The sequence below is a fragment of the Lissotriton vulgaris genome, chromosome 1_1 (genome assembly GCF_964263255.1).
Source record: "Lissotriton vulgaris chromosome 1_1, aLisVul1.2, whole genome shotgun sequence".
Taxonomy (NCBI): domain Eukaryota; kingdom Metazoa; phylum Chordata; class Amphibia; order Caudata; family Salamandridae; genus Lissotriton; species Lissotriton vulgaris.
The window spans coordinates 2,112,562,124-2,112,579,649 of NC_141685.1; the positions used below are offsets into that span (position 1 = coordinate 2,112,562,124).

General features: G+C 45.9%; 1 protein-coding gene across 1 annotated transcript in view; it reads left to right on the forward strand.

The window, feature by feature from the left end:
- The window catches only part of LOC147751672 (tetraspanin-11-like), a 1,044,069-nt gene that overhangs the window by 952,450 nt on the left and 74,093 nt on the right, over nt 1-17,526 (forward strand). The window contains exon 8 of the mRNA XM_086939141.1: nt 14,816-14,899. Coding sequence (XP_086795267.1) covers nt 14,816-14,896 — 81 coding nt within the window. The 3' untranslated portion in view covers nt 14,897-14,899. The remainder of the gene's footprint in view (nt 1-14,815; nt 14,900-17,526) is intronic.

A 17,526-nucleotide genomic window follows, 5' to 3' on the forward strand; every position in this document is an offset into this window, starting at 1 on the left:
CTGGTAAGCCCATAGTAAAGTGCACTACATATACCAACGCCCTGTAAATCAAATGCTACTAGTGGGCGTGCAGAGCTTATTTTACCACCCACACAAGTACCCTTTCAAATGTGTCTCAGACTTGCCACTGTAGTGTCTGCGCGCACAGTTTTAAACTGCCATGTCGACCCTGCAAGTGCACCCACTTGCCAGGACCTAACCTTCCCTTTTCCTACATGCAAGTAACCCCTAGGGTAGGCCCAATGTAGCCCCATGGGCAGGGTGCAGTGTATGTTAAAAGTAGGATATGTACTGCTGTGTTTTACATGTCCTGATAGTGAAATATGGTGTATTTCCTTTTTCACTATTGCAAGAACTAACTCTCCCCTAGGCTATAATTGGAGCTGCCTTGTAAAATTTTACAAGTGTAAATTTCATTTGGGAACAGCTAAAGATTTGGGGTTTGGGCTCTCTGAACTCAGAATTTATTAACATGGCTTTTAGTAAAGGTGGTTTTTAAATTGTGTGTTGGAAAATGCAAGTTTTAGAAAGCAGTTTTTTCCATTCTGTGTGCCTCTGCCTGACAGGGACTGGTTGTTCATTCACTCCAGACACACACGCAAAGGCAGCTGAGGTGTGCCCTGCATATGCTGATTGGCCATCCTAGGCTAGCGTGGTGGGAGGAGTTGTCACTCACATCTGAATAGGCTGTGGCTGCTCTGCACAATGGTGTCTCCTCCTCCTGTAGTGAAACTGGACCAGGGAGGACATAACTGGTTTTACTGAGCAAGAGAGACTTTCTGAGCAAAGACTTCAAAGGGAAAAGGGAGTATTAATATTAGACCTAAAACCTCAGAACTTTAGATCACTTTTGGAATCAAGAGGTACCTCTGCCTAGGAGAAGAGCTGAAGAGCTGTGAGGAGGACACTGCACCTTTGCTATGTGTTGCTTTGCTGGGTAGGCCTGCAGATACTGCATCTGCCAAGGAGAGGACTTTGCTGTGAAACCTGTTTGAGAAGAGTCTCCAAGGGCTTGTGTTCTGAAGTCTCAGAGACACACAGACTTCACCTACAGCCTTGTTGAACTACACTACTCGAAGATCTGACCTGCCTGGGAGTGCCTGTTCCAGTTCTGGGTCACTCGTGGTTGATCCTGCTACAGAAAGCTGTGAAGAACTGAAGATATCTACAAAATCAATGCTTTGCTCTTGAGCTGAATTTTCCGATGCAGCACCACTGTGTGGGTGAAATTCCCAATGCACAACCTGTGAGACCGAAGGAATCAACGCAGCACCTGCCCGCGGCCCAAGAAAACTCCACACATTGACTCCAACTGATTCACCCCGGTGAGGCTAAAAGAATCGACCCATCACCAGTCAGTGGCTATGGCAGTGGCGGCTCCTCTATGGGGGGCGTTTGGGCGCCGCCCCCCTGCTTTCTCGCCGTGCGAGAAGGCAGAAACAAATGATAGTTATTGCCGTAATAACTACCATTTGTTTCTGCCTTCTCGCACGGCAAGAAAGCAGAAGTTCCTGGTTGGGGGTGGGTGGAGTTGCTCTAGGGCAGGGGGGAGTGGCTTTCCCATTGTTGTTCATACTGACTGTTTGGGCAGCCTGAGGACTCCCAAACAGTCATTATGAACAACAGTGGACAAGCCACTCCCCCTGCCCTCGAGCAACTCCGCCCACTCTCCCTGTTCTCTCGGTATGCTGCAGCATACAGAGAGAAAATTACCCGGGTGGGGCAGCGGCCTCACCAATCACAGCGCTGCGGTGGAGGGGAGGGAGGCTGCCTGCCGCCTTCCTGGTGATGTGCACAGTGCTGCAGGAATTGAAACCAGGACGGCGGGAGTCGGGAGTCTAGGGACGGTAAGTTTACTTTATTTTATATATTTGTTTCCATTAAACCCCTCCCGCCTCCCCCCTCATCCACTCCGGTTGTCGCGACCCCATTTCCACCCCCCTCACCCGCCCGTAATGCCGGCCGAGACTGTGTCTCAGTCTCACAGCAGTTTTTAGCATATGCCAGTTGTCGTGTTTATTGTATAATATGTCAGCTGTCTTACATTTTTCTGCAGCATCTATCTGCCAGTCATCTCTTGTCATGGTTTACAGTATGTGATATGTCTCAGCCAGTGCACAGTGTTTACCAGTCATCTTGCCCGTGTATATAATTTAACGGATGTCTCACAGCGCTGCACATTCGCTCTCGAGCAGAGTGGTCGCTCCCCTGCCTCCCTGGCGTCCCGTGGTATCGTTGCTCCGCATATTTGTTCAATTACTGCCTCATATTTGTTGCCTGCAGCCTGCCCTGATCGCCGCTTTGTTGTTGCATTTGTTTTAAAAGCGCTATCACCTGTATCTGTATTATTGCGCGTTTCTCCCCAAGCGCTACGCTCTGTTAACCCCTCCGCTGCCATTTTGTTTGTTGTGCTCGCCCTAAAGAGACCGCCCCGCCTCCCAGCTGAGACGCCCTCGCCCCTCCCCCTCCACCATCCATATATGACAGGAGCTCCCGCGCGCAGCGTTTACGCGTAGCGTTCGCGCCCAAATCGCGCCGAAGGTGCGCCAAAGGTAAGCCCGTCTACGCCCGTCCGCGCCTGGACCGCGCCCAGCGCCAGACCCCCTGCCCCTCGCGCTGCCCAGCCCTCCCGCATTACCTATGATGCCGCCACCCTCCTAGCCATCGACCCCGGTCGCACCCCCAACTGCGTCCAAGCCGCTCCTGGACACACCCATGGACCTTTCTCCTGCTACTCCTGCAAATTCATCGGCACCGTCAACAACTTCGCTACGATCACACCACAGACTCCCGACCCCAACCACCTACAATGCATCCTTCTCAACACCCGATCGGTGCACAGGCACGCCATTGACCTATGGAACCTTCTAGACACCTTCTCTCCAGACGTCGCCTTCCTTACGGAAACATGGATGAATGCTTCCTCCGCACCAGACATCACCATTGCCATCCCTGAAGACTATAAGATCACCCGCAAAGACCGTACCAGCCACACAGGAGGAGGAATCGCTATCGTCCACAAAAAATCTATCCGCATCTCAACCAGCTTTGACGCCAACCTCGCCAACTCCGAACACCTTCACTTCCAGATCCACATCGACCCCAAAACAACACTCAGAGGCACTCTCCTCTACAGACCACCAGGACCCCGCGCAAAATTCAGTGAAGACATCACGGACTTCATCTCTCCGCACGCGCTCCCCTCCAAAGACTATATTCTTCTGGGAGACCTCAACTTTCACCTTGAAAAGATAAACGACCACAACACCGCCACCCTTGTGGACAACCTCGCCAACCTCGGACTTAAACAACTAGTCACTTCCCCCACCCACATCGCTGGTCACACACTCGACCCCATCTTCACATCCAGCAGTCATGTCTCCTTCAGCCACACTACGGATCTCCTTTGGACCGACCACAGCTGCGTTCACTTCACCTACAACAAGCCGAAACCCATCAACCACTCCCAACCTACCCTACAAAGAAACTGGAACAAAATCACCACGGACCAAATCTCCGCATCGCTCCTTCGAAACTCCCCAGCCCTCTCTTCTAACGCCAACGAAGCCGCCGCCAACCTCACCCTATGGTTATCCAACACCGCCGACACCTTAGCTCCACTGAAAAAACGCCAAAGCAAACCTGGCAGCAAGAAAGCCTCATGGTTCAACGATGATCTCAAGAAGTCCAAGAAACTCTGCCGCTCCCTTGAAAAGGCCTGGAAAAAAGACCCAACCACCAGCACCAAGGACGCCTTCAAAAACGCCACCCGCACTCACCACCAACTGATCCGAAAAGCCAAGAAAACAGCATTCAAGGATCGACTTGACAACAACGCCCACAACAGCAAGGAACTTTTCAACATCGTCAAGGAATTTTCCAATCCCTCGGCCAACTCCAACGACATCACCCCCTCTCAAACCCTCTGCGACTCCCTAGCCTCTTTCTTCCACAATAAGATTGCAGACATCCACAACAGCTTTGACAACCAACCCGGAAACCAACCCACCCTACCATCTGCTGACCATCTCCCCCCCGTGAACACCCTTAACGCCTGGAACCCAATCTCCACTGAGGACACCATCCGCCTGATGAATTCCATCCACGCAGGATCCCCCACAGACCCATGCCCTCACCACATCTTCAACAAAGCAGACTCCGTCATAGCACCGCACCTCCGAGACGTCATCAACTGCTCCTTCAACTCCGCTACCTTCCCGGAAGACTGGAAACACGCTGAACTTACCGCCCTTCTGAAAAAACCAACAGCAGACCCCACCGAACTCAAAAATTACCGCCCCATCTCGCTTCTTCCATTCCCGGCCAAAGTCATCGAGAAAGCCGTCAACAACCAGCTCGCCGCCTTCCTCGAAGCCAACAAATCCCTCGACCCCTCACAATCTGGCTTCCGAGCAAAACACAGCACTGAGACCGCCCTCATCGCAGCAACAGACGACATTCGAACTCTACTGGACAATGGAGACACAGTTGCCCTCATCCTCCTCGACCTCTCTGCAGCATTCGATACAGTCTGCCACAGCACCCTTTTACAACGCCTCAATAACATCGGAATCCAAGGAAAAGCACTTGAATGGATCACCTCGTTCCTCACCGGAAGAACCCAGAGAGTCCGCCTTCCACCATTCAAGTCCGAGGCCTCTGAAGTCATCTGCGGCGTACCACAAGGATCCTCACTCAGTCCCACCCTCTTCAACGTATACATGAGCCCCCTCGCGGCCATCGCACGCCAACACAACCTCAACATCATCTCTTACGCGGACGACACTCAACTGATCCTTTCTCTCACCAATGACCCCAGCACCGCCAAAACTAACCTACACGAAGGAATGAAAGAAGTTGCCGAATGGATGAAACAAAGCCGTCTGAAACTAAACTCAGACAAAACAGAAGTCCTCATCTTAGGTACATCCCCCTCTGCTTGGGACGACTCCTGGTGGCCGGAAGCCCTCGGAAAAGCACCCATCCCGACGGACCACGCACGGAACCTTGGCGTCATCCTGGATTCTTCACTCTCAATGAACAGACAAGTCAGCGCCGTATCCTCTTCCTGCTTCAACATTCTTCGCATGCTCAGAAAAACATTTCGCTGGATCCCCTCCGAAACAAGGAAAACAGTCACCCACGCTCTAATCACGAGCCGACTGGACTACGGAAACACCCTCTACGCAGGTACCACCGCTAAACTCCAGAAGAAACTCCAACGAATCCAAAACGCCTCAGCCAGGCTCATATTAGACATCCCGCGCAACGAACACATCTCTGGTCACCTTAAAGACCTCCACTGGCTACCCGTCAATAAAAGGATCACTTTCCGACTGCTTACCCACGCACACAAATCACTCTACGACATCGGACCAGATTGCCTCAACTCTCGACTGTCCTTCTACACCCCCTCCCGTCAACTACGCTCTTCCAGCCAAGCCAAGCCTCTGTACCTCGCATCAACAAGACCACCATGGGAGGCAGATCCTTTTCATACCTGGCCGCTAAAACATGGAACTCACTCCCCGCTTACCTTCGCCTCACCCAGAACCACCTAGCGTTCAGAAAGCAGCTTAAAACATGGATATTTGACAAATAATCCTCCTCCCCTTCCTAAGCGCCTTGAAACCCTCTGGGTATGTAGTGCGCTCTACAAATTTTATGACTTGACTTGACTTGACATAAGCCATACTGTCTCTGTGTGACTATGTCAAATGTCTCAATCCAGTGTGCAGTATGTTAGATGTCTCATTTCAGAGTGTAGCACGTCAGACCTCTCACACCAGTATGTAGGTTGCCTCATACTTGTTATTTACCGTGTTCCCGCTGCACGTTATGCGGCAGTCGTCTTGGCCCAGGTCACAGTACACGTCACGCCTCTTTGTTGTTGATCATCCAGCGTGTCATACTCCCTCACGTGCAGTCTGTGCAAATGACCACCTGTTTAATTTCAAATAAATACACGCCGATCGTCAGATGCCCATTGGCATAACGGAGCTGTGACACTGAGGTCGGGAGGGTAGTGGGTGACGCACTGGAATGCCATAAAGTGAAATATTGGTCTCCCGTAATCACTTTACTATGTTTGGTGGTAAGACCCAGTAGGTAACTCGTAGGCGGCAGTGGAAGAATATTGCTTTTAATTCTTAGAATGTGTCAGTCGAGATGTCTAAAGGGGCTGTAAATGTATAATTGCTGTATTATCCCCTAGATTGGTAAAGGGCCTTTGGCTTGGTAGAAGTTCTTACAGGCCGTTATCACTTTACCTTCACATATTTCAACTGCCATGTCGCCAGGGGTAGCACTTTGGTAAGCTTAAGCCCCATTTCTTTTGAGTCAGTGCAGTACGATAATAATGTTACGCCCCATCACTTTCAAATGTCACCAGCCACCACTGGGCTACGGAAAGCCATGCAGTGCCTGTAGTGCCTGGATTTTCTTACACATCGCACTTGTGAGGCAAATTTTTCCAACTCAACACCTGCAAACCAGAATTGCCTAGGAAATTGACACATCACTTCCCCTTACAATCCAGATTCGACGTATCACTTCTCCTGCGTGCAGCAGAACTGTTGCACCACCTCCCCAAGGACTCAGAAACGGACTCATCACTGTGTTTTTTGACTTCCCTCCTCAGCGGCTGTTTTGCCTGGTTGATTTGACGCATTTGAGGTACTTTGTGTACAAAACATGCATCCATAGATTTCTAAGGATAGAATTTAACCTTTAAAAAGTCATATTTTGGGTTGTGTATGTTGGATGTTTGTTGTTTTGGTCTAGTTTAGTTTAGATAGAGATACTTTATTTTTCTAAACTGGTGTGGTGTCCATTTGTAGTGGTTTCACTGTGTTACTGTGTGTGATATGTACAAATACTTTACACATTGCCTCTGAGATAAGCCTGTCTGCTCGTTACAAGCTACCAAGCAGATGAGCTAGGGTCATCTAGATGTGTAACTCCCTTATCCTGACTAGAAGTAAGGCTCGCTACTTGGACAGGGTGCAAACCTCTGCCAACTAGAGACCCTCATTTCTAACACCTTCTTTTCTCTTGTACCCAAAATTAGAGGTGGTTCACAAGGGTTAGAGCAGTTGGCCTCCTGCAGCCCAAGGTACACAAAGAACGAAGAAGGGCACCTTTCCTTAAGAACCATCAAACCAGTAGGCTCTATAAGATCTGCTAGAGCCCAATTACTGTTATCTGTACTCTCCTACCCTAGAAACAGTTCTTGGAGTTTGGAAGCATGATGAGTGAATGGGCGGAATAACTGCAGCCTCCAAGAAAGTTGACAATTAAAAAAATGTCAACCTTCAGTGTACTGTGACGTTCAGAGCATTTTGTCGCTCTTTTTGTCTTTGTGGAGGAAATAGCATAGCTAAAGTTGTGGACATTTCATAGCTTTTGTGGTGAAAATGTTACGACTTCTCCGGAAACTGCTTGGATTTAATAGTGACATTTCTTTTCGTGCTGGAACCATTACTTGGCTTCTAGAAACTACTTCCAAGGTGCAAGGACTAATCAATTACTTGCCTTGACTGACAATCCAATGGCCCTGGGCTATGGCAATGCATTTTCTAGAGAAAACTAAGATTTATATTTGGCTAATATGAAGCAATTTTCTTGGACTTCATAATAAAATGTCTTGACTTACATGGTACAGTTTTGAGTGAGTGGAGAAAATGTATGGACTATGGGGTCTAACTCATTTAAATAATGGTACAGTTTCTTTTGTGAGAAATAGTAGATATCTCATTTGGTATCTATATATCCTCCTGAACCTATCCTCGGCCTTCAACAGGGTCAACCAAGAAAAACTACTTGAACGCCTCAAACTCAGGATGGGATTGGAGGGCACAGTTCTTTAAAGATTCAGGTCCTTCCTCCAAAACCGATTGCAGAGATTCCTAATCAATGACAACCTATCAGCACCATTCACGGTCACGGTTGAAGTCCCTCAAGGATCAACCCAATCCCCCACCCTCTTCAACCTTTACCTAGAACCACTCACCGAAGTACTACGCACTGCTAACATTTCCTACCATATGTACTCTGATGACACTCAGATATACCTCATCTCTCGAAGAGATTTTCTCCCTGAATGATGCTTTGAAACTCACGGTCCAATGGCTCACATCCAATAAACTCAAACTCAACGCAAAGAAAACAATATTTCTCCTTATCTCCCCTCCCAACACCAACCCTGAGATTCAATCATGGATTGAAGCTATCACAGCCTTAAATTGCCCACCGACAATCGTAGATTCTGCCATATCCCTGGGAATCACCCTTGACAGCAACCTGAACATGCGGGACCACATCAATTTGATGGCCAAATCCGCCAGATTCCACCTGAACTACCTTAGGAAATTAAAACCCTTTCTCGATGCCTGCGACCTAAAAATGGCAGTTCAAGGACTTGTCATCTCCAGATTAGAGTACGGCTGTTCTACCCTCTCAGGTTTACCAAAGATCTCCTTTGCACCTTTAAAAGCTTACCACAATGCGGCAGCGGAACTACTTACTGGCACAAGAAAATTCAACCGTATTTCCCCACACCTGAGAGCTCTGAACTGGCTTCCCCATGAAGCAAGAATACAGCTCAAACTAGCATGCATCACGCACAAGGCTTTATGTTCTAACTCACCTGCATACCTTGCACAGAAACGTGTGATTTCCGGAGGAATCAGAAACTCCCGGTCGCCTAGATACCTCGTTCTCCAACCTGCATGCTTTCGGAGGAAAAAAACTTACAATCGAGCCTTCTCCGGGGCTGCTCCAAGAATATGGAACTCTCTCCCCATGTCCTCAAAAGAATCCCCTCTCTGGCTCGCTTCAAAAAGGATGCCAAAACCTTCCTGATGGTTAAATTTCTCGCTTAACCTTAGCCTCATCCACCACTATGGCCCTGATCTTCAACTGCCTGCCGCCTCCCTTTGGATTACCTGATCGCCCCGCCAATAACTCTGGGAACTTAGCTCGAGTAATTGTAAATGTAACCTGTAAATATATTGTCTCGCCTTGAGTAACTGTGAATGTAATCTTTAAATACGTGCCCTCTCTCTCGTATGTATCCTGCCCCCCCTCCTACTCGATCCTTTACATGTTGCTGCTAAGCCTTTCAATGCAATGCTATGTTTTCCTGTAAAGCGCTCTGATACCCTAACGGGTCAAGTTTGCGTTCTATAAAACACAGAAATAAATAAATAAAAAATGTAGGGGGCCAGGTGCGGCAATAGTCTTACTCTTGCAGAGTGGTTTACTATCCCTATTGATAACATACACAATCCTGGCTCATGTACAATGAGGTTTACCTGTGGGATATGATCAATATTTTCCAAAAACACTAGAAGAAGGCAACATAGCAGCGGATAAATGCAATACCTATGTGGAGAGAAAGATTCGAAGAAACTATTAACTCTGACATCAATGTGCCAAATATTTTGACACTTGAGGAGAGCAAATTAAATATATGTTTTCAACCCTGAGAAACGTTTAAAAAATCATGAAAGACATTGAGTCTTTGAACAGCATTCCCACCACAACATGGGCTCAGCTCTTCATACAGAACGTAATCTCGCAACTACATCTACTGGTAAATGAGTTTTATTATAGCCTTATAGCCCGCCGTAGAGGGCTATACCGGCTATTAAAGGCCCTCTCCAACGTTAAAGGCCCCGAGCCAAAGGCGAGGGCCTTTAACAAGGGAGAGGTACTTTAATAGCGGTATAGCCCATCTACGAAGGGCTATAAGGCTATTAGAACATTCTGTCACTAGAGGACAGAATGTTCTATCAAAAAAAACAAAGCCTTTTGGGAGTGAGGGGTTTGGAATTCCCCCAGGTTCCCTGAAGCCTTTGTTCACAACAAAGAAACATTGGAATGTTGGAGCTCCAGGCTTATACCAGCCATTATAAGCCCAGAGCACTCCATTGTTTTCAATGGAGCTCCCAACATTCCAATGTTCTAATAATGAAATTAGTTTTCTTAATAAAGATCTTTATTTGCAGAGGTGCAGGCTGACTGGTGGGCAGCCCCAGGGGGTCATGGTGGGCTCCAGGTGTGCACAAAGCTCTTCGCAGAAGGAGGACTAAGGCCTCCTCAACCAATTGTCAGTACACCGTGCACGAGCCTTTTAAATTAGAAATTGAACAACGTCAACATATTTAAAATGCTAAATGTTATTCCATGACAATAATCGGTGGCAATGGACATCATTTTTTTTCAGAAAAATGTATTGAGGGATATTCTTCTTTATGCCTCAACATAACCCTTTTAAATACCCAACTAATTTAGCTGCAGTGATTTGAATTTTACACACGGAAAGCATTGGAACAAAGAAAAGTAGTACATACATTCAATGTTTGGAATTTGCTCTTAAAGTACCCCTTCACCTAAACCTCAATTGACTTATTTTTCTTGCTTGAATATGTTTATTGTATTAATTTATTGTATTAAGTCAGAAAGTACTACTGAATATCTGTTTTCCATATCTTTTCGTTAAGGAATGCCTCATATTATCTTGCATGCAGAATTTTTGATTATCTTGCATAATAAATAAACACTGCTTCTTAACAGGAAACTGAGAAGCATAGTGGACCGCTTCTGCACCTCATGAATAGTAGATTGGGAGGTGATTAAGGCACAAGTGCGTTGAATGAAAGTCGCACGTTCGCTTCATGCGAGTGTGATACTGTAATTAAGGGCAAGTGCATCCTTACAATGCTGCTTAACACAGATGCTCAATAAAAAACGCAAACTTAATGTACGGAATGGACGCGTATTTTTGTCCATAAACATATAACTGTGCACGAGTCGTTTTTAGAATTAATAATTTAGTACATATTACCTCAAGCCTGTTAAGTAGAAATAGAAAATCTACATAATGACATAAATTTTCCTGCAGCAAGGGTACGATATTCCCATTTTAATAGGAACTTGAAATGACAGAGATGCCCCGGAGCTATGTTGTTTTTTTCCCGCCTGAGCACATAGAAATCATTCCAGCAGTAATCCAGCTGTCTATAAAAACATTTTACAGTGCTGCAGTATTCCAGCTGGGATCCGCCATTTTTATAATTGTTTTTTGTTTCAGAAGCTATGGTGTCTGCTTGTTGTAGGTAATCCTCTGTAAAGACTCCAACCAGGAATAGATTCGGGGACACCTCAGTCACCCAAATTACATCACATAGGCCATTACACCGGATGGAGACACCCCATTGTCCTTGATACCTTTATGTAGGCTGACGTCACCTGGAAGAGCTTCTGGCGTGAAAGAAGGAAAGATAGTTAAAAGAGGAAGAGAACTCTTTGACTGGAGGTCGAAGGGAAGAGCACTTCATCTCTACTGTCTTACTCCCCGCTCCTGCTGGAAAGAGTGAGTAAGTGTGATGGAGGATAGGTGTGAGTGACTGTAAGTGATTGAGATTGTGTATATGAGTGTGTGTTGGACTTGGCCCTCTCTGTAGGGTCACCCCCAAACTTTTTGCCTTTACCACTCAAATTTTCTGAACCTGTTTTAGTTGACTTTTAGGACTCTGTGCACTTTACCACTGCTAACCAGTCCTAAAGTGCTTTTGCTCTCTCCCGTAAACATGGTTAAGTTGGCTTACACCCACTTGACACATTCAATTTACATATAAGTCCCAAGTAAATGGTACTGCATGTACCTTGTGCCAGTAACTTAAATGCTAATAAAGGGCCTGCAGCCCTCATTTGGCACCCAATAAAGTGGCCCCTTTTATGGGTTGGCTTGATAGTGCAGCTGTCGCCCAGCAATTATGTGACAACCACAAGGAGAGCGGCTCTGGCTCCACCTACAAGTTGCAGCCAGGAGTTCATGTTTTGATTGGGTGGAAGTTGTATGCTACCCCAAAAAGTGCTTTACCGCCACAGAGCTGTTTTCATTTTGTTTATCTTTACAGCTGCCTGAGATTAAACTTTCAGGGGTGCACACATGGCATTGTAAAGCTATAAAAGTGCCTTAGAAAACTAGATATTTTATGGTGTTTTCCTGTGGCGGCAGCACAGATGGGAGGAGGGCAGTCAGTAACCAACATCGAGTTTTAGGTCTGGCTGGCCAGTGCAACTGCGACCTGACCTTTTTAACCAAACCTATATTATTCTACAGTTCTTTGCTTCCACACAAATACATACCCATTCCCATGCTATTTACTTGTAATGCTCCACATTACTGTACAACATCTCTTTCAAGCCAGACTTTTTGTCAATGTCAGTGTTTGTTAAACATGTCTCAAGTTTGCCATTGCAGCCTGTGTGCAGTTTATTTTTTTTTTTGCAGTTTTATATAGCGCAAACTTGACCTAAAGGTATTGGACCACTTTGCATGAGCACCAGTTACATTACACAAGGACACATACAGTTTTAGGAACAAGGAGATTAAGGGATTTTCCTAGAATCACAGGATGTTGAGCCAACACTGAGACTCAAACCTGGTTCCCCAAATCCAAAATTGGCAGCTTTAGCCCTTATGCCACATCCTCTCTCCACTCATCTTCAGTTTTAAATTGCCATTTTGACCTGGTGAACTATACCTTTTGCCATACCTAATCTTTCCTTTTTCATACCTATAAGTCACCACTAGAGTAGGCCCTAAACAAATCATTGGGCATGGTGCAGTTTATCTAAAAAGTTGGAGATGTAATTTTAAGTCTTGCATTTCTTGGTAGTGTAAAACTCTTACATTGTTTTTCACTACTGCAAGGCCTACCTCTCCCATTTGATAACATTGGATTACCTTATTACACTTAATAAGTGATCACTTTTGTTGATCTCCAGTGAGTTGTAATTTAAAACCCCATTTAATGGGAAAGTAGGATTTAAAATCGTAGTTCTGAAAATGGCAGTTTGAGAAAGTTGGTATTTTCTTGTCCTAACCATCTGGTGCCTGCATCCGTGTCCTGGGTCACATGACTAGGTGCAGTTGGCAGTTGGCCTTTGTGTATTCCGTGCACACAGTATCACCAAGGAGGACTGGTGTTTGTAGGATGGGCCATCCTGTCCTGATGGGTTGAGGTGGAGTTGTCACCTACCACACTTACATTTTTAGGGAACGGCCTCAGCACACAAACAAAGTACTTCACACTAGCCTTTTGTCACCCAAGGCATCCTGAGATCAGCGCTGAGAGGAAAGAAATTGCTGAATCATCTGTGGGGGGACAACTCTAGAAGCTTCTCCCATTTCAACGCTGGCACCAGGTTTAAATATTGGACCCTGAGACCCAATCTTCTTGATGCTTGAGGTCTGCCATGTTCTTCAGAGGACTACCCTGCTGCTTTAGGTCTGCCTTGCTGCTTGAAGGTGAGAGGACACGCTCTTGGAACCCAGGAATCCAAAGTGACTCCTGGTCCGACTACAGGGACGCAACAAGCTCCAGAGATCTCCCTGTACCTGTCCAGATGACCTGTTGCACCTGGTTCTGCCTGAACCTGTAGCTGGACCTACCTGCATCTGCAACTAGACCTGCATGAGCCCTGCTGACCTCTGCTGGAATGAGTTACTGATCCCAAAGAGGTGCCCCAACAGGTCCTGGACCCTTCGTTTCCATCACTTGAGCTCCGTTTTTTGAAATCACGAAGTTTTGAAATTTGTGTTGGACTTTTAGAAGGTAGCTTTTTCAATGGAACTAACCTGGTCCTTGTATCTCGCCTGCATTCCATTGTGGTTGGCTTGAACGTGTGACTTTGTCCCAATCTAGCATGACCAGATACCCACTAGAAGCGCTTCCTGCTTCTTGGCGCTATTTTCACTTAAGCTTTTAAAATTGCATATCTCCGGTTCTTCTGACTGGGCTTTTGTCTTTTTGGTCAAATGTTATTTATTAACATTTACACTAATTTTCGAAATTGGTGTAGGACATCTCTTGTGTCATGTTTTCACTTTTTTGGTGTCTGTGTGCTGCATAAATCCCAGGTTAATTTAGTGAATATATTGTTCACCCTGACAACAATTGTGGTTGTTGCTTGTGAAGATCTATAGGAAGCTGTCCTCATCCTCCATCCTTTGCCATGCTCAATAAGGGGAATCAAAAATGTATCCCTCTGACTTCATAACTCACACAAGCACACAGAGTATGGCTGAACGTGCTACGCATGCACTGCACAAACAGCACACAACATTTACACAGGAGGCCAGATCAGCAGAACTTTACACACTGGGGTCAGAGAAACACGCTGTTACTGACACGGAGAAAGTGATCTGGTCAGACTACAAATTCGTACACTGCTGCCACCTCTAGGTAATACACAGACAGCATGTACAGAGCCCCCAAAGGCCTCTAGGCGGGCACACTTGGACCATCATAACAGACTACCAGCTTCATATGCAGTTGGGCAATCAGTGGAGAGGTTCATGTCTATTTATGAAACGAGGGATATTCCCACCTTTCAGGTGATAATGCACCCCACCTCTGATCCATCAGAGAAGAAGTTCGTTTTTCTCGCTTGCTGGGGGTCAGGAGAAATATTATACCCCCTGCTTAGTATACTGAACCAGTGAGACTATAAGTCGAATTAATTTCAACTGCCCCCAAGCAGCAATATCAGCTGAGATGCTGACACTGGCAGCAGCATCATTGATTAGCAATAATTTGGTACCAGTCATATAACTCGTCTTTGTACATCTTTTCACCACCCACTGAGAACGCTATGCTGATCAGACTGCTTTTCATATGTTAACTTCACCACACTCACCCACACATGTATAACTTATTAAGATGCACATGTATTTTGATAAAAACATAAACATTCCAATGTTTAATCAATTGTGCTTTTCTCTTTATTCATTCCACGATAGCTCGTTGGTGCAGGCCTCACTGCCTGTTTTCTCTGTGTTCTCTACAAGGAAGAAGAAGAGGATTCCTATTCGGCGATGTGATTGGTTAGATCCCTTTTCTCTTTGCTGCGTGTGCCCCGCGTGAAGAGCATGTTCAGCTGAGCGCTGCTAGTGCTTGAATGGCCTGGGTACCGTTCAGCTGTATGTGATGAAATCCTGCATGGCACTAGGGCAATGGCTGCACAGTTATTACTGATAACAAAGCATGGTCGTGCTAGATACTTTGTGCTTATTAATGTGCTACTGCCTTCATCGTTGCACATACCTCAAACATTCTGCATGTTATTTTCATTTTTGGACCGATTTTAATTTTGTATTATAGCCTTCTACCTCATGCAATCGTTCCAGTATGGCATTTTGAACATTCCTGGTCACAATAAAAGTCACTGGTGTACTTAATGAGCCAACAAGATTGTGTACATTCAGGTTAAGGCGCCTATTGCTGAAGTGGTACTTGTACTATATTAAAAAGATCACAATCCTATCGGTCAGTCAAATTTCTTTATTCCACAGTGTGTCCAATGCATATAAAGTACTCGAGCTAAAACAACATCAGTAAAAGTTATACATTTAACATAATGTGTTATGCATCATAAAAACAAGATTAAAATCCATATTTAAAAAGGTCATCATTGTGAAAAATTGTAAAGTGCATTGTGCCATCAAAATTAATCAATAGTCGCCTCACGTTTGTCCTACGCTCTCCCAGTCTTTATTGGCCCTTCTGTTGTTCAGAGAGGACCAGAGAAATGAAGCCGTGGCATTACATACACAGGGATTAATCAATTGTTTGAGAAAATCAAGAGCAGGGCGACATTGTTTAACCCCCTCCCTGCTGCAGTTGGCTGTCGCAAGCGGATGTATGACGTTACAACGCATACTTTTACCACGCATACCTTTACAACGCGGTATTTACAACGAATACCGTTACAACGCATAGCGCTTAGAGGTGCTGGATAGTGGTAAGTATAATTTTCTATTCCAACTCCAGTCCCCGTGGACACTAGGGAAGGTGTTGGATAGAAAATTAAACGTATTCCCTATCCTAGAGCGCCCCCCAGCGCAATGCGTTGTAATGGTATGCGTGGTAATGCCTGCGTTGTAATGGTAGTGCGTTGTAAAAACTTTGTTGTAAACGTTGTATACCGTCGCAAGCACTACCTCGCTGGTGCTGCAAACGTCCAACGGCCAACGCGGCCCTGCCCAATTATTAAAACCGCCGCACTGCCGCGAAATGACGGCCGCGGTTAAGGTGTTCACATAATATGTGTGCAAAAGAGGGAGAATAAATATTTTCCTTTGTAGGTCTCAGAAGCTGCAGCAATGCAATAAGTGCAGGTTGGACAGGACTGGGCTGACCTTTCATCACAGAGATAAGCTGGCAAATCATTTAGCGAACACATATTCTTAGGAAAGCCCATCATCATAGGAATGAGGTTCAATCGGAACCTCATAGAATAAAACGGAGTTGAGGATTTTTCACGAATGTTAAGTATGAGTCACAGATTTGAGTGTAGAAGGGACACGTAAGGTACATCTTTACTGAAGGTTTATGACGACTGAACTCACCTCTCTCTCCTGCAATCTTCTCTAAAAAGATTTGTTTGATTCTTGCTTTAGACACAGTCGCACAGCTGGATGGATTAGCGTATAGATCTTTCAAACCCAAAAAGCTGAATGTAGAGTTCACGAGTTGTAGCCAAGCGATCTTTATGTGCATAGTCTAGGGCTAAACTGTCCCTGATAATATTTTGTGTCAGTTTGAGAGTCTCTCTCCTCCAAATCGAGTGCCACAACAAAACTGGGGCTAACCTCACGTTATTGGTAAGATATGGGACTCGAGTTCAATATGGCAGTTATAATTTGAACAATAACTTGGGAGGGCTAATAACCTTTTGTAAAAACCATCCACTATTCTTTGTAAGGGGCCAATAGCCACCATCCCCCAAACCCCTGCTACATACTTCACTGTAGATATAACATTTGCGCCATACACCTTTTTAATTACCTTGATGGGCTAAAATTGGTCTCAGTGCTGTGGTTGTCATGGAATCCCGATTAGGATGTGTGTCCAGTAGGTGGTTTTATTCCAGGAATTTGGTAAGCTGATGTTTGATGGCCTTTGCGAGAACTTTGGCTGGGTAGGGGAGCAGGGATATTAGAAGATAATTTTTTAGATTGTTGGGGTCTGCGGAGGCTTTCTTTAGGAGGGGTCTGACATCTGCATGTTTCCATCTGTCCAGGAAGGTTGCTGTGGAGATGGGGCTGTTGAGGATGCTGATGAGATATGTGCTGATTGGGTTCATTGTGCCCCTGTAGAGGTGGTGGGGGTAGGGGTTGGTGGGCGCCCCGGAGTTGATGGAAGAAATGATGGCTGAGGTGGTCAGGGCAGAGAGTGGTGACCAGGTGGTGATGGTTTGGCTTGTGTGTGCTGGTTGGTTGAGGTTGTCGGGTTGATGGTGGAGGTTTGGACGTTGAAATTGTTGTAGATGTTGGTGATCTTACTGTGGAAATAGTCTGAGAGAGTGTCACAGAGTTCTTGGGAGGGGTGGATGCTGTTCTCTAGAGCTGTCTGGTTGGAGAATTCTTTGACTATTTTAAAGAGGTCCTTTGTGTGGTTGGCAGCGGAGTCGATGTAGGTGGTGATTGCTGCTTTCTTGGCTTCTTTGATG